The 24,713-nt window shown below is 39.5% G+C and overlaps 1 protein-coding gene and 1 long non-coding RNA gene across 3 annotated transcripts; one reads left to right on the forward strand and one right to left on the reverse strand.

Moving 5' to 3' along the window:
• Nucleotides 1–877: 877 nt before the first annotated feature.
• LOC140998615 (uncharacterized) lies at nucleotides 878–3,572 on the reverse strand. Its single transcript, XR_012179446.1, has 4 exons — nucleotides 3,499–3,572; nucleotides 3,038–3,339; nucleotides 2,706–2,835; nucleotides 878–2,343 (listed from the first exon to the last, which is right to left on the reverse strand). It is a non-coding gene; the product is annotated as an uncharacterized lncRNA (long non-coding RNA).
• A 129-nt stretch (nucleotides 3,573–3,701) lies between these two features.
• Nucleotides 3,702–23,896, forward strand: stx18 (syntaxin 18). 2 transcript variants are annotated; one of them, XM_073469143.1, is made up of 11 exons: nucleotides 3,702–3,889; nucleotides 16,652–16,719; nucleotides 18,936–19,051; nucleotides 19,290–19,367; nucleotides 19,620–19,686; nucleotides 19,803–19,894; nucleotides 21,849–21,940; nucleotides 22,317–22,375; nucleotides 22,856–22,925; nucleotides 23,015–23,095; nucleotides 23,193–23,896. In XM_073469143.1, exons 1-11 carry the CDS (start codon nucleotides 3,737–3,739, stop codon nucleotides 23,286–23,288), a joined length of 972 nt encoding a protein of 323 aa, XP_073325244.1. In that variant the 5' UTR covers nucleotides 3,702–3,736; the 3' UTR covers nucleotides 23,289–23,896. The 2 variants fall into 2 exon arrangements, with proteins under 2 accessions (XP_073325244.1, XP_073325245.1); XM_073469144.1 differs by having other exon boundaries at nucleotides 19,293–19,367.
• The last annotated feature ends 817 nt before the right edge of the window (nucleotides 23,897–24,713 follow it).

Below are 24,713 nucleotides of genomic sequence, written 5' to 3' on the forward strand. Positions count from 1 at the left end.
TATTTCCACAGTTATATGACACAGTGCAATCACCTGGGAAAATATTTTAAGGTTATTTGAGCTTTTGTGAATGTATCACTTGTTCTATTGAACTTGTACACTTGTACTATGTACTCCTCATGTACTCTCATCAATAACAGTGACATTAGCTATCATCAAAATCTAATCAGTGTTTTCAGTCCTCAACAATATGTTTTCAAAGCAACAAACGGTTTACACGAGTGAAATTTCGCCCTTGAAATGACCATAAAGGGGTAGTAATGAAACATGTCTCAATCCAGTTTTCTTTGTACTGTACTGCAATGATTTATCTGTTTTTCAGTGTGAGACTCTAAAGTGGTAATACTGATCATAATTTTCGAAAAAAATCTTATGGTAGATCTTATTCTACAATATTTGCTATATTTATTTTCTAAAACTTCAAAAGCACCGTTATCAGAGTTCAGGTTATTTGGGAAAGATACGTTGCAGCAGGTGGGAAGTCAGTGAGGGCTCATGTTCTCTCCCCATCATTGTTGGGCAAGTCACTTTCAAAATGCAATATATTACATCTTACTAGTTACTTTCATTTTAAAGTAATATATTACATTACAATATAAGTGTCTGCATAGAGTAATATATAACTTATTACACTACTTTTTAGTTACTTTCAACAAGATGCCCAAATAACCTGTATAGAACAATTAAATAGCCTAAATCTTTTAAATAAACGAATGGCCTTAGACACAGGGATGAGCAGGCAGACAAAGGATCAAAGTCTGACATATTATGCGATGGGAATAAATATTTAATTGTAGGCTCAGTCATATGAAACGCAATAGATCTATACCTTCTATAATGTAGCCTATAATGACATGACAAGACAAAAATCTTTTTCTATACCTTTTTATTTTAGTCCACAGAACAAAGAATGTATGGGCATATGTGATTCAAGAATGTAAATTAAAGTGCACTCGGAGGATTAGGCTTCATCATTAAGCCTACGAAATATGGCTAATTTCAGTCACACAGAGACTTAACAAACAACTTATAGGCTCGACTATATTAAACACACGCAAAGTCTATATTAATATGGTCATGCGCGGTGTGGATGGGATGGGATGCAATAAACGCTTCACTTCGGTCGGTAAGACAGATTGTATTGCGTTACATGACATAATTGTAGTAATATATTGTGTCAATATTACTAGAAACGCGTTATATTACTCTGTTACTGCAACAACACTGCTCACCAGAGGCTACTAGTGGTGGGTTATGGCACTTGCATGGATGGAGGTGAGACCTAAGGGGGAAAGGACTCATCTCCTGTATGCATTGCACACTCCTGCTGAGCTGGTTGGGTAGAAAGAAGTGAATTGTTGCCTCATGCGTATCAAAGCAGACTCATTGTTGTCCACAGTTTCCCAAGGCCACACAACAAGCAAACATCAAAGAACTACAGTAGCAGCGACGAAAGCTGACTGTTGCGTCGTCTCACGTTGTCCATGTTTCATCAGCTGACAGCCAGCTGCGTGAGAGCAGCAGTAGAACGGAATATTTTAGACATGATAAAGGTCAACTGGCCAATCCTAATCTGGGGGGAAAACACCAGCAGACTAGGTATCAAAAACATTCATTCATTTTTACTGAAATGACAAAAACAGACCTAGACCTACAACAACACATCATTTGTAGGTCATCCAGGTCATGATTCCCGTTAGCAGTTGAACAATCCAACCCTTGTGAATCCTGCTTCACAATGATAGGAGGAGCCAAAATCAAAGGATTCAAAAAGCAAAGCAATATTTCTAAATGACAGAATATGATATGCATCTCCAACCAAATTAGATTGCTGCTTTTAGTGTTTCACTACACTGTACAAAAACATTACAGATTTCAGCTTCAACACAAACAAATTATGATACTTCTTGAACTTCTGTTGACTTGAATAATCACATGGTCACAGGCAGGCACAAGACTCAACAAAGTGCAACAAGTCATTCTCAATAAATACTTCAGTCCTCTGGAATTGGCTCTTCCATTTGCTTTTTCATCTGCTTAATTTTCAGTGTGTAATATTCCTCTTGCAGCTTGAGGACGGCCTCTTGTCTTCTCAGCACAGCTATTTCCAAATCTGTTCGCTCTTGCAAAGTTGAGCAGTGCACTGAGTGTGGAAAGGTATTGCAGGGAGTATCTAGTGGTTCTGCAGAAGCTTTAAAGCCAGCAGCACGATGAGCACTAAACTGCACTGCGAATGATTTAGGGATGTTAGTTAAAGTAATTTTTTGTTCTGCCGGAGGAGCTGATGGATCCGGATATGTCGGGAGATCAAGCTCTGTGTGGTTATTTCCATCTTCATCACAGCTGGAAAAAAAAACTTGTCCATGAATATGTTTAATCAGAATTTAACACAGAGTCAGATCATCAAAATTACAAAAAACATATTTTCTCACTTCTCACATTCTCCCTCTAATGGACTCACTATGAGCTCACTATCTCTCATGGGGAGAATTTATTTGGTAGAAAGTTCCACTGAAAACTGTTAACACTGAGGTTTGTAGACTATCCAAATGTTACTGGGACATTAGGTGCAAGTAAGTGAGAAAATACTGTATTATATTTTGGAGACAGCAGTGTTTCAATAAATTACCTAATATAATTCCGTTGTGCTCTGAGATCACAGTCTAAGCACATGAAAAGAAGCCAACAAATAAAGAATGCATTACCTGTTATGTTGAGTTTCCACTAACCCTGAGACTGAAGAGTCTTCTCTGTGCTGTTGCAGCATGTTTGAGAGGTTCATCATAGAAATCACGACTTGGGTCACAGTACTGAACTGTTCAAGGGACAGGTCTTCTGTGAATGCAAAGCCACGTTGTGCATTAATTGTTAATGAATACAATAATATTTAAAGTGATGATGTGAATTTCGTTTTATTCTCAACCCTAACCCTCAAGGTATTGGCTTATATTACCAGCCTTAGATTGTAAACTTAATGACACTAATCATTAGATTAGCATTCAACTTTTATTGCTAACAAATACCAGAATGCCCTCACCTGTACCGGCTTGCCTCTTCTGTCGTTTGATCTCCTCCCTTGACTTTGCCAGCAGGTTCTCCCACTTTTTATTACAGTCAGAAACTGTACGCTGAATCTGTGGAAAGGCAGTATTGATGGTTTTGGTGATTTCCTCCCAGGCTTGTCTTTTATCCTGGATTGAAACACCAGTTCTGCACTTCCCTCTGATTATGTTTCTCTTCTCCTGCATTAACTGAGCAAGAAGAAGACACTCCTGGTCTGTCCAGTTAGGTCTTCTCTTCCTGGCGGATGTCCCTTCAATAAGTTGTAGGGGCATGTCTCTGAAAGATGGATTAGATGATTGATTTAGATTATCTGTAAGTACTTGACTACATTTAATTTTACTATTAAAAACTGAAAGGTAAAGCTTTCCACTTAAGTCTCTTTAAACTTAAGTCTTAATATTTAAGAGATTTTTGTAATTTTAAGATTTTCGCTACCTGCAACTCAATCGAGTCGAAGAGTAACTTGATACCACGTCAGACGCTTAAAGGATGTGAATACAGTAAGGTACAGTGCAAGCTGTATTTAATATTAACTGATAAAACCTTAAGGTAAAATATAAGGCTTTCCTCTCCGTCTCAGGGAAAATCCACAGCGTCGCAGGATGATGACGCCCTCAACTGGTGACGTGTCAGTTTGTTTACAGGCGTCCCTCTGCGCTGCAGCTGCACAGACATGGCTGTGGATATAACTTTACTTTTCAAAGCCAGCGTCAAGACAGTAAAAACTAGGAACAAGGCGATAGGAATAGGCTTTGACTCTACCAAAGATGAGATTTTCAAGAGGAGCAGACCCAAGAGCGGCTTCTCTCCGAAGGCGAAAGAAGTGGTGAGTGTTTCCTCAAGCTAACTTTAGCTAACTGTGCTAGCATCGACACAAACTGACTTTACTTGTGATGACAGCTAAATGCTGCACTGTTGTGGTGAAACTGTTGCTCATGCTGTTTTGTAGAAGCAGCAGTAAGCCAAGGAAACGTGTACAGCACGTTGGGTAATTCTCCGACACGCTCGGTGATGTCAAACTGAAAGTCAAAGCTTGAGTTTAGTACAATGTGTACCAGCTGTTCATAGTTAGCCAGGCCTCTCTCGGCAGTGTGTATACAGTATATATCATTATAAAAATTGATGAATGCAACATTAATTAAATGGGAGTTAGGAATGGGGAACATGGATACAATAACAGTATATGTTTGTGTTATAATATATGATGACAAAGTAAATGTTCTGGCAACTCAGAAAAAAGCTAACCAGTGCTAATCAAGCTAATGAAATCAATTAAAAAATAAAGGCATTTAACCCCATTGATACTATAATCATATGAAAATGCACTATTGCCATTAAGCAGTCATGCTTATTGATTGTGAGTACTGCCTATACTACACCCAGAGATAATAAAAGGATAAGTACAGTGATATAAAAGGTGTGGCACTATCTCTCACATTTGACAATTTTATATGATCTTCGGTAGAATTATATTGATCAATATGTGAATTTTTTTGGAGGGAATTGATGTGATAGCAGCCTCCTATTTACACCCTCTTACATAACAGTGTTATACACTGGAGAGGACAACATAACTGCATCTAGTAAAATGCTCCTGTATTGTGTTATTTGATAATACAGAAATATGATTTCTATTATCTTAGAAAAGAAACAAGTTCACGGTGTTATACTGGGCAAATATTTACCATATAGTCTTCACTGTGTGTATACTTTAGTCATTTTCAGAGCTCTCATTCAAACCAGAAACTTTGATCATATTAGTCCAAGGAGGAGCTTTATTTCCCTGCAAATTTGTTTGTATTTTACAGCTCACCAAAAGAAAATTACTTTTCCTCGAACTGTATTAGTGATGTACTGGTTTTCTATAAACTTAAACTTACTTTTTCCAGGTTACTGGATGCCTTGCCAGTCCATGTATCAAACACAAAGTAGCTTTCCAAAGAGCCATTCTTTACACAGCGGCCTTCTTCTGTCTGTCTTTCACTGCATCATTCTTGCCAGTTTGGCCGCCGCCGTCATCTTGCATGTTGCCCTCTATTTTAGCGTCAAGGTCAGGAATTGTAGCTAGCAAATGGGACATGGCTTGACATTAAATATTTTACAGTTGGCCGAAATGTCTGGTCTGAGTGCCTTTTTGGCACATATTTCTACATCTTTGGCACAGGTTTTGCTCCTAACTGCTTCTGACCAGAAATTCATGCATCATACATGTTTTGTGCACATTGCTGCTCATATTTACCAGTGCAGTGGCAGGAAGGAATTGATTGTTTAGACTCAGGTAGTGCTGCTTCCAGCGATATCATTGACCTACGGAGGACCCTGACCCTCTTTCTACATAGCTCTGGGTATGAGGTAGCCCCCGACTGTCCTATAAACTCATGCGTGTGTATTGCGTATTGCTGCATCTAGAAATGTGGGAACTCTCCGACTCTGCAGAGCGATGTTTCTTATTTGCAACTTTCTTGAGAACTGCTCATACAAACTACCTTACACTCGTGATGATACTTCCTTTGGTCCTCAGCACTACACCCATGAGTGTGAAGATGATCGGATTAACGTTTTTTTGAGAAAATCAGAGGTCAAACAGAGACTCCTTCCATTTTAGCGAAATAGTTCCTCTCTTAACCCACTCACAAAGTTTTGAGTCACTGAGGTCCTGTTTGTACATAGTTCAAACTAATACTTCTTGAACATTATGTTTCAGAAAAAAGTAAACATATCATGGCAAGCAGTAATCAATTGTCATTTTCAAGTAGACATGAATAAAAGCTGCATAAAATAAAAGCTGCAAAGAACAAGATAGATCACTTACAAAAAGTCATCGACTGTACACAGAGAAATAAAGAATACTAAAATAACATTGAACTCATAAAAATTCCACTATTTATACTTGAACCTCGGTCAGGAATTTTTCAGATCCTGCCCAATGTGGGCAGTTCAGAATATATGACTGCTCTCCTTGAGATCTGGGAAGACAAAAGCTAAGTTGTCTGAAAAAAAAAAAAAAAACATTGGCCAACTGGCCAGACTGAGCAGTTCTTGGCCCAGAATATTTTGTGCCAACTGTCAGGTCCAAGTGCTGCTTCTACCCCAACACTGACAGGCCTGGATTCTTTGCTTTGACCTGATCCGGAAAATTGCCCAAATGTGATCTAAATTTCTACGAAGCCGAAACATTACTTATAAAAATAGTGGAAAACATTCTCCTCATTTAGTTTCGATTGAAAGGACCTGGCTAGTTTACTTAAAATGTCTTGAACTAATTAAAACAGGCATTCAACTATAGGTTACAATTACATTGTCAGCAAGGAAATTTTTATTAACTCCGTTGAAAGAATTAGCTTATTGTATGTTGATTTAGTTGTAGGAAAATTTCACACAGCCTTTAATACATTGCTGAAAAACCACTTGTCATGGGACACTGACCTTAAAAGCTTGGCTGGAAGGGCAACATTGGCGTTTAATTAGTTCAGGAAACTTCCCAAAACATCTTAAATTGTATTCTTCCATTGACATGCAGAGACATCAATGGTTGGCAGTCGGAGATGGATCATTGGCAACTGAAAGGCTTTGCTCCATGTCAGCCAGAAGTCTGACAGCCAGAAGTCCTTGGCCTGACATGAGTATCATGAACACAAACCTCTTCAAAGGCACCTTGAAGAACCACTTTATGTTTCCCTCGGGGACTCAGGACTCTAAGTTGTACCTGATGTCTCCAACCTTCAGTCTGCAGCAAACGTGAGTCCGGTCGCAGCAGCTCTGCACAACCAGGTTTTTGTTATGTTCTGTTACATTGATATTAGAAATGGTGGTTTCATAAAAGCAGTGGTGCTGATTCAAAGAAACCCAAACCTATCCTGCGGTGTGTGCCCTCTGCTCTCCTCCCCCCCTACTGCTGTCTCCCTCGCGCTGCAGATATAATCTCAAACCATCTCAGTGGAGCAGCTTTTGTAGAAATTGAAATTGCGAGTTTGGAATGTCCTGACTGCTTACAGTTATGTTGCGGTTTTCACCCACAACTCAACTATCCATTCTCCTCTGTACAGTCTGAAATAGGCGGCATTTTTTTGTGAGAGTCCCCTCTTCACATGTATGACTCCATAAACACACTGCAATAACATTTTCTTTCGGCTCTCGAACAATTTCTTGGGGAAAGCCGATCCTCCCAAGAGCCAGTGATTAAAGGTGGAAGATCAAAACAGAGAAAATATTAAATTAGGTCCCCAGTAACAATGTTGACGGCCGGCACCTAATGCACAACAGATGTGGGTGCCCTTCAAGACATGCATAACTCTCCAAGTTCCCACTGAAGCTTCACAAAAATAGAAAGAAAACATCAAAGTTGACAAATACACAGTGGTCCTATGAGGCTTTTTCCCTCTCAAAAAGCCTCTCAATGAGAAAGGAAATGTAGCTTCTTTCAAGGCAATGAGGGAAAAAAGGCTTGATTGACTAATAAGAGGGCCAGTGTTTACAGGGTGGGGTTTGGTCAGGGGAATCTTTTTACCTAACAGGGGTCGGTTTGGGGCACTGTGATCTCCATTTCACCGCTCACCTCGTCTCTCTATCCGCAGCATGCTGCCCTTCTCGAGTTTAAATGGAGGAGGTCACTTTAAAATTGGTAAATTGTGTGTAGAAAATAGTGCCTGGCTCCCCGTTGTGTCTTTAGTATTGGTATTCCAAAATTGGCTCCTTCTCACAGTGTTTTCTTAGAAACTCTGAAAAGTGTGGCCCTCAGCCAGCACTTAAAAGTATGTTGTGCTGTTAGAGGGCGGGGGGCTCTTCCTTATGACAACTTTCACATTGACATAGTATACTCGTATATTCTCAAAACATTTAGTTCTGAGAGAGTCTGGCTTACTTGATATTTTTGTTGGTGACGATCAAGTTTCAAAGTCTAAAGTGCTTTTTAAACATTTGCAATATCATCAAAGTCATGTTTTTTGGGTATACAGTGGACTTTATCAGCCCAGATAATGTCAGATTGTGAACATGAAAGTTGAAATGATTTTATAGGATAATTTTCATGATCCTATTGGTGCTGTCATTTAGATGAAACTGGAGCAGATCTTAACAGGTCGTTATGGGCAGCGACAAAAGCAGATGATACACAGCAATAACATTTATGACTTGTCATTAATGTCAACCATTTAGGGAATTATGTGCACAATTGTGGACAACACGTACTGTTTGCATGAAGACTAAAAAACTGACGTAACTGAAGTTACTGTGACAGCATCTGAGATATTGGATTTATTTTCTTTATCAGAGATCCTTTATGGATTTGTTTGGGAAAAGGGTTTACTTGGGACAGATTTGAGAAACCAAACTTTATAACAGACTGAATTTCTATCTTTTGTTGTTCATTGTTTAATTGAACTATTCAATTTCAGTCAGTATTTTTTTAACTTGTCTAATCCTAACCTGGGATCACACCGGGATAAAGTCAAGCTGATGTTGTAAAATTCCGATATATTTAGGGCCCGAGCAGGGAACCTGCGAGGTCCCTATTGTTTTTCGAATGATTATTATTATTATTTTATTCCTTCGTCCAAAATGATCGCATTTTTCACTGCCTGAATGTGAATGAAAACGCGATTTTATTTGGCAAAGTCATTAGGCTTGGCGAAAAATTTTATAATCTGTTGTTGTTGTGAATGTGCACCAGTAGGTGGCGCTATTATCAAGGAAAGTGCGTTTTGGCTAATAACTCCCACATACTTTGTCGCACCTTCGAAATCCTTATATCCACGCGTTCAGTGAATTGTGCTGAATCTCTTGATATAGGCCACGCCCATTTCTGCTTTGCGTTTTTTTCACTAGCTCGCGCAATGTCGCAAACCTACTTTTTCGAACTCCTCCCAGGCAATTTCACCAATTTGCACCAAACTTTGCACACAGCATCTGTGGACCCTCCTGACAAAAAGTTATCAAAAGAATTTTGATATTCCAAAAAATACTCAAGTTATTAAATAACAACTTCCTGCAGATTTCGTTCCAAACAGGAAGTGTTGCATATCTCCACATTGGTTTGTCCAAATGACGTGAAACTCAGGCTACTACTTGCTCATGAGGCCCAAAGGCTCTGTGCGAAATTTTGGCCAATGACAACTAGGTGGCGCTATTTAAATTGAAGTATTTTATATCTCGACATCGGTTGGTCGGATGAACACAAAACTTGGTACACTCATTGCCACTGCACTCCTGATGACAGCTGACAAATGGGTGACCGCTCTGACACTAGGTGGCGCTTTGGTGGCAGTTTCTTTTTATAATTGGCACTGTGCCCACACCATATTACTTATGGATATGAAATTGACAGGGGTGGTCTAGACCGGCCCCTGTAACTCACACACCAAAAATGACCAGCAGGTGGCGCTATCATCAACACAAACCGTTTTTGCCTAATAACTCCCACATACTTTGTCGCACATTCAAAAACCTTATATCCACGCGTTCAGTGAATCTTGCTGAATCTCCTGATATAGGCCACGCCCATTTGCGCCTAGCGGTTTTTTCCGCTAGCTCGCGAAATGTCGCAAACCTACTTTTTCCAACTCCTCCCAGGCAATTTCACCGATTTTCACCAAACTTTGCACACAGCATCAGTGGACCCTTCTGACAAAAAGTTATTAAAAGAATTTTGATACGCCAAAGAATACTCAAGTGATTAAATAACAACTTCCTGTGGATTTGGGTCACAACAGGAAGTGTTGCATATCTCAACATTGGTGTGTCCAAATGACGTGAAACTCAGGATACTACTTCCCCATTAGCCCCTAAGGCTCTGTGCAAAATCTTGGCCCATGACCACTAGGTGGCGCTATTTAAATTGAAGTATTTTATATCTCGACATCGGTTGGTCGGATTAACACGAAACTTGGTACACTGATTGCCAATGGCCTCCTGAGGACAGCTGATGAAAGTGTTACCGATCTGACACTAGGTGGCGCTCTGGTGGCAGTTTCATTTTATAATTGGCACTGTGCCCACACCATAACACTTATGGATATGAAACTGATTGGGCCGGTATAGACTGGCATCTGTAACTCACACACCAAATATCACCAGCAGGTGGCGCTATTATCAACACAAAACCACTTTTTGGCTATCAGTTAAGACATGCGCGCACAATAACGGGGCAATGGGTCCGGGTAAGGAGCAGCACGGCCCGACCCGCGTGGCCTGCGAGGGCCCGTTCATCGCTGCTTGCAGCTTTAATTTTAATGTAGAATTTGAAAATGTAAACGACAGTTGTCAGGGCATAAAACCAATGATCTGTTGATCTTTACAAATCCTGATATAATGGTCTAACGATGGCATCACCGTCAGTGCTGACAAAAAATGTTGAAGTCGAAAATCGAATCAATGATTTGGAGAATTGTGACGCCTCTGTTCATGGTAGATGCACAAAGCCTGTCATATAGCTAAAATGTACCTCCTGGAATGTTGACAACATAGCCTTACACAGGTCCAATTAATGTTTCGAAGAGTAAAAAACCCACTCATCAAGTCACAAACTACTTGGGCAAAAAGGTAAAAACTTGCTTGCATACAGCTGTCAAAGCTAAGACTGTACTCAGGCAGTATTTGAGCCCATGGGGAAGTGATTTGCAGGGATCACCCTGAGATGAACGTGCTGCTAAATGGTCTCTTTACCAGTTGGCCTAATCTCTGCGCTGTTTTCCCATGAAAGCCAGGCAAATTGAATTTTGGGGCATCTGCTGTCAGGCCTGAGCACAGTCTAGATTTTGTTTCACTGCGTGCAACAAAATGTTTTTGCATGATTCATGAAAATGAAAATGAAAGAGGAAAAAGTGATGAAACGGGGATTTGCAGATGAATGTCAAACTCTAAATGGTGAGATGGACACCAGATACTCTGCAGACTAAATAGTTTAAGTGGAACAAAAGTAATGTTGAGGCTCAATTTAAACATTTAAACATGCAGCAAAACCAAAGCAGCAGCTGTTGACGCTTTTTGAAGAACGTTGTCAGGCTTTTGTCATTAGGCAATTGTAGTTATTGTGATTTACAATCACTGAAATACTACCAATACACATGACGGCAGGCTGCATACTTGACCCTGACACTCCAAAATACAGAGTCCGAACCATGAAACTGCAACAGATGTGTTTACCTCTAAAATAGTCTGCTGTTCTTTTTGTTGTAGATTCAGAGGTTAGTGCTATCAGACATGGGGTATTAATTATGTGTCATCATTTCACATTAATAAACGCATCAAGTGAAACTAAACTAAAGCAGATAATGTTAAACTAACAGTAAACATATTGTTTACTTTTTAGTTGTTGTCACCATTAATCTACAGTAGATGAAAAACCATGTTTAAGGCGGAGGTCAACAGAAAAAGATTGTTTTCAGGCAGAGTTACTCTGCTTGCTGCCTCTGAGGTGCAGACTCTGTAAGTCTTGTTTCTGTGCTTGTAATAAACCCAAAGTCTTACAGAGTTTGTCATCCACAAAGCTGAGATGTCTTGTTGTTTCCACATGTACACAATTTGCTCACAGCTTCTCTTTCCATTCGTCAGATATTATGGGTTTATTCATATTGGATGCCGATAGGCTGTTTTTTACATGCACAGTTACTCTGGGTCATATCTTCACAGCAATTGTTTATATGACCTCACTTTCTGAGATTTGGAGAAGAGACAAAAACAAATTCTTCATCTGTGAAATAAAGGAAAGATGTCATGTTATCTTTTTCTGAACTTATAATTTTGCACATATTATAATTCACAACATAATATTGGATTAATAGTTGTCATCACCCTTTTTTTTCCTTAAATGTCCTTGTCATTGTCAGATTGATGATGATTTTGGTTTTCTTTTCTATTAAAGTTTTTTTTTATATCCAGCTTTATTTGTTATGCCTATTGTCAGGAACTGTATTTGTTTTCCTAAATGTTAGAGATATGGCAAAGTTGCACAAGATACAGATCTATTTCCAGGTGTGATGTTTTCCATTTAGCCACCATGACTACAATATCCATTTTTTTAATTAACATATTTAATGCTTGTAATTAATTTTTATCTGAGCTGAAACTCCTGACCTGACATATCCCGTTCACCTACAAGCACACACAGCTCAATTAACTTGACAGAAATCAAAAACAATGCAGGTGATGATACACTGACAAAGCTTTGTGAGACAGGCAAGTCGATTATTGTATATTGCCTTAATACAACTAGCATACAGCTGAATCTGTCTCAATACTATTAGATGGAAACACTGAGTAAGAGAGAGGGAGGGAACCTGTTGATTTACCTGATAAACAGACTTCAAACATGATCTAATTATTCAGAAATATGTCACAGGAATCACAGCCAGTACCATCACAGTACTACATAATTAAAGAATCGTAACACACACTGCACAATAGATCAAATCTTGCTTTTTTAAAATCAACAGGTTTATCTGTTTGACTCTGATCTGTCACTTGGTGTCACACCTGCCCGTCAACATTGCCTCTGTTATCGTCCATTTATGTTGTGTACTGTGGCGGTGACCATATTTTGTGTGTGTGAGTTACATGTGACGGGCCCGGCCAATACATCTGTTTCTAATTAAATTGATTATTGAAACCTGATTAAGTTGCCTCAAAATGGAGCAGTGTACATTGTTTCCATTGAATTTGGTCCAAGACACAAAAAACCTACAAGACCTGTCTCAACGGTGATGTCACCTTCACGGTCGGCCTCGGTAAGATCTCAGATTGTGATAGACAAATAAGTGGGACAGCAACCAGCAATTATTTATGCAATTAATTGTCAAGTCTAGAAAATTTAAAAAGAAAATGTCAATTCACCAGAGCCCAAAGTGTCTTTAAATTGCTTTTTTTTGTCCAAGTAACAGTCCAAAACACGAAGACTCTTCATTTACATTTAGAAAAGAGAAAAGCCGCATGCTTACATTTAAGAAGCTGGAACCAGCAATTATTTGATATTTTCTGCTTGAAAAACAACTGATATCATTAATTAATCATCAAAATAATTGCCAACTTATTACATAATAAGTTATGAAATATTATAATCATCACAGCTCTTCTTAAACGCTTTGAATTTGTTGTAAAAAAAAAGATGTGGCACAGTCTTACAGCACAGTGGCAGCTATGTTGTTGTCTCAGCTTTATACTCCACTGATGTGCCTCAGTGTTTGTTTCTTTAAGTCCACATTTTGTATCCGTGCGTCTGACCTGCATGATCAAAAATGAACAAACACAAAGACTGTATACAAGCGCTGCTTACTACGGCTTTGAATTTAAATAAATTATCCAGTAAAAATCAAAACACATTAATTCAACTTCAGCACATTTCAAAAAAAGGTCAGGGACCGTCCTCATGACTGATCTTGAAAGTTTTCTTTGATGCTACTTTTTGTTTGTTTATAGAGTCGACTGAAGCGCTCTCACTGCAAATAGACATGAGAAGACAAACCCATTAGAGAGTCAGACATAAACATGATAATAAAATCAACATGCGGCAGAGTCTTCTCCGCTGAAGCATCCTCACATACCTAAACACAACATGGCATGGCGTCAGTATGGATAGCCCACGGTCAGGACACACAGGGGCTTAAACCAAAGCAGGGCAGTCATCAACGAATTCTGTCAGTTACCTGGATTTAACAAAACAAAGAGCCATCCAAAGCCCTTTAGAAATCTGCCAGCTAAGCCTTTTCTCTTTTCTTCCTCATAATAATCCCCCCTGATGGTTTGTTTGGGCTCAATCGGGGCTTGAGGGAAGCAAGGGGGGAAGGAGAAAGTGAGGAGGTAAAGTGGGGGTCTTTGATGATGACGAGATTAGATGTAGCCCGACAGACTGTCTCCTCCTGCCTCACACACACCTATGGCGGTCGCATGCATGCACACTCACATATAGCTGCGTGCACACATATGTACGGTGAGCCGCATGCACAAGGCCACCCCCTTCCTCATTGTTGAGGAATTACTTGCTCTTTAGGGTCTTAAGTTACAAGAGCAATTGATCCCTCTGACCCCCTGCAAACCCTTGAGGTTGTGCTGGGAATCTGAGCTCCAATGTATACACACAGGAGACAGCTCAACCCCCAGAGCAGCACTCTTGACACTCCCCGGCACCCCCGCAACAGACATACACACACGCCTCCCACTCATTACGGGTTGTTTTAAATGCTGTGGATTTAGCACTGCCTGCTGGTCAAAAAGGTGCAGTACAGATGGAGTTTTGCGAGTGAATATAGTTTGTACATAAATAAAAGTCTAAAGCCAAGTGCTAATTGCAAGCATAAGATGTATTTTATAGTAAAAGATCAATTAGTCACGCCATGTGAGAGGTTATGTTTTCCACTTTGTGGCAGGCCAAGGAAAGAGAACTTGAGATTTACTAAAACTCAGACGTGTGCTTCCAGAGTGGTTTTTGTGGCAATAAATAACAATTTTACCACCAGAGCTGATTTTACAGGGGATAGTGGAGTCAACGGCTTCACAAGATCACATCATGACAACCACCTCATCATGCCAAGCATAGGGACAAACTTCAGGGCTCCTTTATGTAACTGACTGGAGTTTTACCAGAGGACACAGGGGCAGCAATTAATGGTTGTTTTTGTTAGCCATTAATGTACGGATTATTGTCTTGTTAAATCAATTAAATGTTGATAGAATGTCAGCAAAAATAAAAAAAATGCCAGGACCTAAGGTAATGCCATAAATGTCTTGTTTTATCTGACAAACAGTCCAGTCTATGGATGCACAACATGTAGTTATTTCAGCCGATACCAATAACCAATAATTACCTGCTTCTCATGGCTGATACCACTCAGATAACAGCTAATTTCACATTTTTGTATTTTGAAAAAGAAGCTAATAACTTGTAGATTCAGGGCTACAACGAACAGTTATTTTAATTGTCGAGTAATCAGTTGAATTTTTAATCAATTAGTTGTTTGGGCTATAAAATGTCAGAAAATGGTGAAACGTGTCGATCAGTGTTTCCCAAAGCTCAAGATGACGACCTCAAATGTCTCGTTCTGTCCACAACACACTAAAGATATTCAGTTTACTGAAACCAGAAAATATTCACGTTTTAGAGGCATGAATCAGATAATTTTGACTTTTTTTCTGAAATAAATTACTCAGACCAATTAAGTGACTACTAGAATAGTTGCTGATCAATTTAATGGTTCACAAAATATATATTAATATACTCAGAAAAAGCAGTTTTGGATGAAAAACTCTCCACTGTAAGATACGTATTGTAACACGATTTAATTGCTGAAGAAAACATTATTATACATTTTCTTAAAAGCACCTGCAACCAACAAGATCACTCAGGACATTATAGAAACCATCTTATTCATTACAGGTTTTGTGGTGGTAGTTTTGTAAATACCCAACAATCTCACAGGAGCTCACTTCAAAGTTTCCTCCTTCACTTGGACACTAAAACACGGACGATGTTTTGAAAGACTTTGAACCATAAGAAAGGTTCTCTTCTCCCCTGAACCTCCCTCTAAGCTCCACTGCTCTGAACAACAATTAACTCTTGACCTCAAATAATTGTGTTATTACAAGGGTTGGTTTGCCTTAACAGCCCCAGTTTGTGCCCCACAGCAGCCTCATTCGTCCCCGAATTACCTTCGAAACCAAAGACGGAGTTCTTGCTCTCTAACAAATTGCTCAGCTCTGTTTATCTTGACACCTTCTTTCAGCATTGAAAAACTTGTCATTTTTCAAACGTCAGCTCATATAAAAAAAACTGCTCCGGGTCACCATGACGCTAGGAGTGAATGTTTGGAGACATTATTAGACGTCTGGTGCCAGGTTACCCCTCACAGGCCAAGGCAATTTGATAATTGAGGTTGTTAGAGTGAAAAAGCTGAAGGCCGAAGACAGCGTCGTTACGCTATCAAAATAATCTCCCACGCTCTGGGGTCGCTGTCACAGTCAAACTCATTGTGTCATTTTTCAATCCTCAGCTTGTCTGACTTCTGTCTTCTTTTGGAGCTAACAGAGCCCGCTGTGTGCGTATTCACAGCCACTTGGACCCTGCCAGCAGAGCTCCGCGGACAGGGAAGCAATTTGGTCTTTTTTAATATTTGACCCAATTACAGGAGCAAATATTGGATTGAACCAAGTTTCCTCTGGTTTTCCTGTGCACACATACACTTGGACATTTTCTCGGTGATAAATAGCAACAGTGAATTTAAAAGCTTATTAGAGATGGCTCTGTCAGTGCTCTGTATGCTGCCGCTCATGGTTTTATTTATGAGCCCTGTTTGACGAGGAAATTGCAGGTTTGATTTTTGTATGTCCCAGACTTGATGAATTGTCAAAAGCAAATATTGAGAATACACAGAGAGGATGGACGGACATTGGTCGCCTGTCACATCCAATAACTACAAAATTATACATTTACTCTGGCTCAGTCTAAATGTAGTCAGGAGAAAATAGTTTCCTGGTACACGTCTAAAACCTCTTTCTTAAGCCGTGTTGACATGGTGTTTGAAGGACCAACCGAGGCATTTAAAGAGACTCATTGATATGAAGGTAATGCAGTCAAGTAACGCTTCTTCTTCCTTTATTTTGGCAGATCACAAACATCACCAAGCTCAAAGACTTTCTGCTACAACACAGGAAAGATTACGTGAGCGCTGGAAGGTAAGCTTCTGCAAACAGTCACAGTGTAATCCACCACAATCAACAACAGCAGCGGTAAAAACCCTTCAAGGCTGCAGCGGGGGCCGGAGCAGAGACGAACACTTTTTTGATTCTGACAGAATTCAGAAGAGGTCAGGAGTCAGGGCTATCGTCAAATATGTCTCCACAGTGTATGTGTGTGTGCTGCAGGGGCCGTCTGCTGGCACAAGGTCAGCAGCGAGTAGGGTGGTCCGTAGCGGCAGGCTCCAGTCTAATTGTCTGGAATAATTGAGCTGCAGCCGAGTGAAGAACAAATCACGCCCTGGGACTAATCCAGGCCTTCCTCCCTTCAAGGCCCCCTCTGTGTTTTGTAGGTGTGGGTGTGTGGAGTCGCCTATGTTTTGTTAACTTTGTTGATAAAACCTCAAGAGAACACATTAACTCAACATTAGCAGTGGGTGGACTGCAGTGTTGTTTAATGGTGGGAAAATCCATCAAGGAGTCATTGGTGGTATGTTATCAAGTCTCGTCTACCGTGCTATGAGCCGTTCCTGTCTTCTAATTTTCTTATCAACTCCGTTTTTTAGCACTTTGACCTTGCCCGACAAAATAATTAGGGACTATGGATTATTCCGAATACACTAAGTGTTTAAAGAATTAGTGTAGATGATCATCATTACACACCATAGCTACGGAATAAGTATAAAGGCTGAGGTGGTAACCTGTAGGGCTGCAGAATTAATTGAAATGTTTTTGAAATCTCAATATTCAGATTGCAAGAAGCTGCACTTTTTTGATAAAGTTAAATGTGTGACAGGAAAGCATCATAATGAAGTACTGTAGTGTTGCAGAGATGCCCTGGCCTACAGTTCTTGTTCTCCAGCTGTAAGAGAGCTTGTGTGTTTGGAAGAGACTCCAACAAATGTCACATCATCATGATTGTAATTGGTTTTTTTTAGTTAAAATGAAAAATGTGTTGCAAGAATTATTCATTCCCACTTATCATGAATCATATTACCATCATTATATCTTTCAAATTAAGCGCAGTAAGATTTTTTTTCTCCATATAGTCGAATTAAGTATGTTATAACATGGATCTTAAACAAATTCCTTCTCTGTGTCATCATGAGTATGGTAAAGGATGAATTGTCCAACTTTCTGTTTCATAACTGCATCATTGTTCTTTCCTGCAGCTATTGGTTATTTTCATCATCAACTAGAATGGCAGTCAGTAGAGCGTATACCTTCGCCAAGGCACAGCAGTCCCCTTTAATTCAATCAATCCTAATCCAGTAATAAACTTGATGGCCCATATTTACTATAATAAAGCTCACCAGATCTAGGATCAACACAAATGTTGAAAACACCATATCTTGCAATGTTAAAGAAAGCAAGAGAGACTTCCTGGATCCGTCCCTTTATCCGGATCCGCACCAAAAGTTAATGGTGTCTATTCTGGACCCTTCCTCTAACCAAGTTTCTTGGAAATGTGTTCAGTAGTTGTTGTGTAATCCTGCTGACAAACCAACAAACGGACACAGGTGAAAACATAACCTCTGTGGTGGAGGGAGTAAAACTGTTGATTATTTTCTCGTTTTGTCTGTGAAATGTCAGAAAATAGTGACACATCACAAGTTCCCAGAGCCCAATGGGACATTAAATGAATTGTTACAGTATGTGCAGGCAGCAGTCCAAAAGTCAAGGATATAAAGAAAATGTATTGACTGGCTGATTGACTGATATGAAAACAATTTGACTTGTTTTGTTTCAGCTTCAGAATTTTACTATATTGATTTCAACGTATACTTATACTGGGACTCTTTGCAATAATTTCTTGATTAATCAAGCATTTTTACAATCCAATCTAACCTGCCAAATCCACCTTGACACCAAAGTAGAGTCATCACCAGCCTTCATGTGTCTTGAGGTATATCTTGAGTCCAGCAGAGGGAGACAGACAAGTGCTCAGCTACTCATCATCACCTGACGACAAGAAGGTCCGATGTTTTAGTCACAGTCAGGGTCATTTTTGTGTGGAGTTTGTTCAGGTTTCTTCAGATTGTTTCAGTTTAAGTGTTTGATCAAGAGACTTGTTCAGGGTTTTCCCTGCCCGTCTGCCCCATGAGTGATGGGATAGTGTGTCTGCCTCACTTAATGCTTAATAAGGGTATGAATAGAGACTTTGTTTAGATATCCGTCAAATGAACTAACTGTGATTGTTCTTGTGTGTTTGACAGTCTCATCTCATCAGATCTTACACGTATGACAGACAATGAGCGAGACCAGATTGACCAGGATGCTCAGATCTTCATGAGGACATGTTCTGAGGCCATCAAGCAGCTACGCAATGAAGGTGTGTGCATGTTTTTATTGTGCAGCACATTAACTACTTTACAAATATTATTGTGAATGTAAAATATGCTTTCAGGTGATGCTAGTTTTGTCTTGCATTGCGCACCATATATAAAAGATACGACTTAGATTGAATTTTTTTTAAACTTAGGACATTTGATTTGTCATTACTTTTTGGCACTATGCAAAACCTTTGAGTTTGTCTTCAGTAAGTGCATGTGTTGCTGTTGTCCCCGTAGCAGAGAAGCAGGTGACATCAGCCCAGATAAAGGAGCACAGAGGGGCAGTGCTGGACCTCATTGAAACGTATCTGAAAGGTGAATTCATACAACCTATTACAATTCAAACAGCATACGTCTTATAGCCTGTCCTCTGTGGACCATTTTACATGCATCCATTTGATTATCTTCAGGACATTTACTGGCTCGGGGAGTAGCTTCTGAGCCCTGCAGGCTGGTTGCACTGGGTTCAACATGGGCTGCTGTACTAATACTGAAAACCTGAAATCGCTGAAGCCATATTATAGCAAACAGGATGTAAACATCATGTGTCTTTTGATTGTTTTTAAGGAGTATGTAAGGTGTACTCTGAGCAGAGAGCAATCAGGGTCAAGCGAATGGTGGACAAGAAGAGGATGTGAGTATCGGCTCCTGTGCATACCCCAGTCACATCATTTATTATTAATTATCCTCGTTTTAGTGACTTTAAAAACTAGCTCCTGACTCACATAACCCCTCGCTCTGTCATTTCAGGTCAAGACTGGCACCGGAGCACCACAGTCGGGTGGTGAAAACGCCGGAGGTGGAGCCCACAGAGGAGAAGACTGTCAAGGAGGAAAGTTCTGGTAAGTCAGTGAGTCCCCTGAGACACTGTACTGTATTTCTGTGGCAACAGAAAAAAGCCCTGCTACATGTGTGTGCTTTGCTGACCGTGACTTGTTCTTTGCTGGTCTGGTATTTTGGTGTATTTTGCTATTTCTGTGCCCTGTGAAGTGCTTTTTTCTTTGCATTCTGTGCCGGTCAAGAAAATATGGGACTTGTGATAGAAATGCACCGCAACTTCTAAATATAAAAGCGAACACTCAAGTTACATTTGCTCAAAAATACTATTTTTAACAGTCATACAAGAATGACAGTAAAGCGATCTGTCATGTATTAAAGATGAATTGTTAATTATTACCTGTATGTTGTCTACAACTGTCTCTACATTATATAAAAAGTGCTCCCTTCCATTACTCACATTTCTATAGCGGCAGGACTGATCTTTGTGTTTCATCTGAAGTCTCTAATTTGAAATGTGCCATGCCACAGCGCAGCACCATTATGCCCGATGACTCATTGTTCCTGCTTTGATTAAATCACAACCATTAACTTGTAATTCTGCAGGTTTATGCAATCCAAACCATCAGGTGGAGGGAATCGTTAACATGTAGGGATGCACTTCACAGTTCACAGTGACTAATCTTTAGATGAGATGTCTGAGAACACTGGCTTTTCACAAAGCTACACATGTCTTCAGCTTCATTCCACCTTTACTGGCAACAGTGGCATTGCCTTTCTAATTTTAAAACTGATTTCTAATGACATTATGATATGTTACAGCTTAATTTTGACAATAAAAGGTTTTGGTTTGGTTTGATAGCAGTGAATCAAAAAGCAAATTGTCGTCACTGGCATTATAGCGTTAACAGGATTATTAAGCGAACCATGAAAACTGCTTAAAGACACAGCTTCCTCAACTTTATTATCACAAAAGAGAAGCAAACTGAAGGCACCACAATAAATTAAGCACATTTTTAATTGACCTCATTTTCACTTAAAAATTGCATGTAATTGCAATTATATTTGTTAATGCTGTCACTACATTTAATAATAAAGAAATGTCTCATTATGTGTGAGGAAAACATTCAAGCTGTACTCAACATATAGAGACTCAGCATTTGCCTTTGGCTGCGTAATGTTTAGACTGTTTGTTTTGACCTTACCACTGAATCTCTCAAACAATAATATTTATGTGCTTGGAGAAGCACATCTTCATGTAATGAGCCATTTTTAAAAGCTCCACTGAGAGTGCACACCCACGGTATGAGGCGAGGAATGTCTCAGATAATGATTAATCACCACACTTGTACAGTTTATATTACATTAATTCTCACTCGCTGCTTCAGTATTTCAACGCTGACTTCTCTTAGGTCCAATGTGGAGAAATGTAAAGTGACTACAAGGCAATCCAATCTATATAAATTCATCGAAATAACCACACAAGAATATATTTCTCCCTGACAGAGAGAATTAACGACTAAATGATCAATAATAGATAGAATATGTAACATTTTCACCATAAAACGTCTAAAAACGACTTGACCATAGCTATATATTTTGTTACATTGTGTGCTTAAATCAACCCAAATGGTGTCCACCCAGAGAAATTCAAGGTCACAGTGCATTTCTTTTTGTCACATGCCGCTATAACTTTTGGGGAACACCAGATCATACGTCAGAGAGTAAGGAAGGAAGTGACTAATGTAATGTGGACAAAAATGTAATAGATTTCCTCGTCTGTGAACATTTCTGTCTGAGTTCCATCAGATTTTCATCAGCAATGTAGGTTGTTTAATAATGAAGATTACAACTCCCATGATCCTACGCTGACGTCTTTTGTTTTCATTGTTCTTAATCAGCGACCCCTAACGGCAGAAATTACATTCCTTTGTGTTTAAATGAGGGAATGACAGAGTAAATGTTGGCAGTTTTTGATACATGAAGACTTTTTAAAGTTGTCTGTTTTCCGTCTCTTAGAGAAGAGTGTGTCAGAGGTCGTGGAGAACCCTGTCAACCTGTGGGAGGAGAGCCGAGTGGAGGACGAGCTCTCCCCTGAGGAGATCCAGATGGTGTGCCATCTCAGATGTCATTATTCAATATTCATGTCTCTCAGTATATGTAGATTTGTATGACTCATGTGTGTCTGGTGAACATACAGCTACACTTGGATGACGTGTACATGCATTGGGACTGATTTACACATATACTGCTTTACTGAAGATATTTTTAGGGAGAATTATTTTGTAGCAATTCAGATAAAAGACAAATTTGGACTTTTGATTTACTTATCCTTATAGAAATAACAAGTATATTCTCATAAAAATACACAGTTACTATTTCCCTTTTGTTCCATATACCTCTTTAAGGGTTTGGTGTTCAGATAATGCAGCATATGCCAACTTCTAGTTACGCACGTGTTTTATTATTGCGTGTGTTTTTGTGTAGTTCGAGCAGGAGAACCAGAGGCTTGTGAGTGAGATGAACAGCCTCGTGGACGAAGTGAGGTGAGTCCCGCTTAGCACACATTACTGTTCTGAACAACATGCCCATCACCGCAGGATATCATTCATGTCATTTCATTCTGTTCACACATCAGTATTGTAAATCAGTGATGTGAACAGCAAAATGATTTACCCCAGGAACAGAGCTTGTGTTAATGTGTTACACAATGTCACTCCCCCTCCCACTAAGTAATTACAGCGCCACAGTGACTGAAATGCCAGGTGAGCTAGACAACAATTATGTGATATGCCAGATGTGGATTCAGACAGGATTAAAATGACCCAGGGACATAGGTGTCTGCAGACAAAATTATTACTTTGTTTGACAGAGAAAATCACTGACACGTTTGTTCCCGATTGATCTGAGGTCTTGAGGTGAAAATTACCTGCCCTTGTATTACTAAAGTCATCTGGAAGGGCTTAAATATGCTTTGCAAACTTTTTTTCATGTAATATTTAATGAGCTTCTTTTGGTTGCGACAGGCAAATCGAGGGGAAGGTGGTGGAGATCTCTCGACTGCAGGAGATCTTTGCTGAGAAAGTCCTGCAACAAGTGAGCAGACAACCTTCCTTTTCATTCACTCGTTCACTTGAACGCTGAGTTGTACATAAACACATTGTCCACCTCACTCTCCGTGACAGGAAACGGAGATAGACAGTATTCATCAGCTGGTTGTTGGTGCTACAGAAAACGTCAAAGAAGGAAATGAAGATATACGAGAGGTAACCTACAGCCACTTCAACTACTTTATGCTTTGCTTTTAGGATGATTTCATAAATCAGTCCAGTAAAATGTCATTTTGTTTACTTCTATCACCAGGCAATCAAAAACAACGCCGGCTTCCGGGTATGGATCCTCTTCTTCCTGGTCATGTGCTCTTTCTCACTCCTCTTTCTGGACTGGTACGACAGCTAACAGAACTAGCCAGCATGGACTCTATACAACAGGAAGCCATCTGGCTCTGGCACATATTGGTTATCTAAAAAAGAAGCGATGAAAACGCTGAGACTGAATGGACAGTTGACCACGCTGGACCTAATGTACGAAGTGTTCTTCAAGAAGACTCTGTGTTCGAGCGGAGGCAGAAGTTTGTTCTTTCCTGTTGCTAATTGTCTATTTTTGATGTTTAAAAGCACTTCAATGGAGGCGAGCTTTGTATGGCGCACTGTGTCCACTTTATGTGTGTGAATGTTTGGACAGTCAGTCTTTCTCCATCACTAAAAGCAGTGATAATTGGTTGCAACTGTTCTTGTCTGACTGACTGAAAGAAACATTGATTTTAAAACTAGAGGATACTGTGCAGGCTAACATTGACTTTGCTGTCTCACACTATTTAAACACATTTACAACTTACAACGTCCTTTAATGAACTGTTCATTATAAATAACTGTCAAATGTTGAGAATGTTTTGCTTCCCAGGCAATTATGAGCAGCAGCAACAATTAATTTGATGTCTATCACAACGTAACTGTACTGACACACCACTCAATTTCTAGTAAAACTGAGCAATGCTCTTAATTAAATTCTGTATCCTCTGTCTTTACTTCAGGGGCTCATTTATAACATTTGATACATTTCATATTATGTCAAGCTTTCAGATAACATCAAGAGCAGCAGAAAGCCACAGCCTGTCTCACTTCATGTCAGCTAGAGACAGGAAGCTGCCGACAGGGGATTTGACTCACACAGCCTCCTGATATTTTCTGCCTAATCTGTTTATTAGGATTAACCTATATTGTAGTTCAAGCATTACAGCGCTTAGAAATATTTCTTTGATCTCAACTCAAGGGAACTTGAGCTCTTCAATGTATTTATTTTCTGTACTGAGGGAGTTTCAGCATTACTGACAAGATTTACTCCTGAAATAGTTCATGACAGATTCCACTTGGACATTGGTGTGAAATGTGGGCACTTTATTTCAGTTTTCATTTAACATTTCTATGTAGCAAATGCACTTTAATGGTTATCATTACATTGTTTGAAAAAGGTACATAATTTGTGACAGTTTAAGTTTAATGACAAATACAGAAAAAAAGCAACAGGACAAGCGACTACTGTCAGATTGTTCCACTACATCAACCTAAGTCTAGTAGCTGTGATGGCTACCAACGGCCATCTACAGCCTTAATGGTGACATTAATCAATGCTAAGCATTGCACAATACAGTGTCTTCACTAGCAATGCAAAAACATTCAATACAGTAGCATCAAATGTATGCTATGAAAAGTAAATGATAAGTAAGTCTCATGTAGCCGGCAAAGAAAAGCACACAGTGTTCACATGAGTTCAAATGAATGGAGACAATCATCAATGCTGGTTCAAAAGATTTGATGCATCAAA

This window comes from Pagrus major, chromosome 6, assembly GCF_040436345.1.
Source record: "Pagrus major chromosome 6, Pma_NU_1.0".
NCBI lineage: Eukaryota > Metazoa > Chordata > Actinopteri > Spariformes > Sparidae > Pagrus > Pagrus major.

Excerpts from the sequence above, each read along its gene's own strand:
- stx18 (XM_073469143.1), top strand. The coding sequence starts at position 3,737 with ATGGCTGTGGATATAACTTTACTTTTCAAAGCCAGCGTCAAGACAGTA. Across the intron at positions 19,052-19,289 it reads CAAGCAGCTACGCAATGAAG|CAGAGAAGCAGGTGACATCA; the intron begins GTGTGTGCATGT and ends TTGTCCCCGTAG. Across the intron at positions 19,687-19,802 it reads ATGGTGGACAAGAAGAGGAT|GTCAAGACTGGCACCGGAGC; the intron begins GTGAGTATCGGC and ends CTGTCATTTCAG.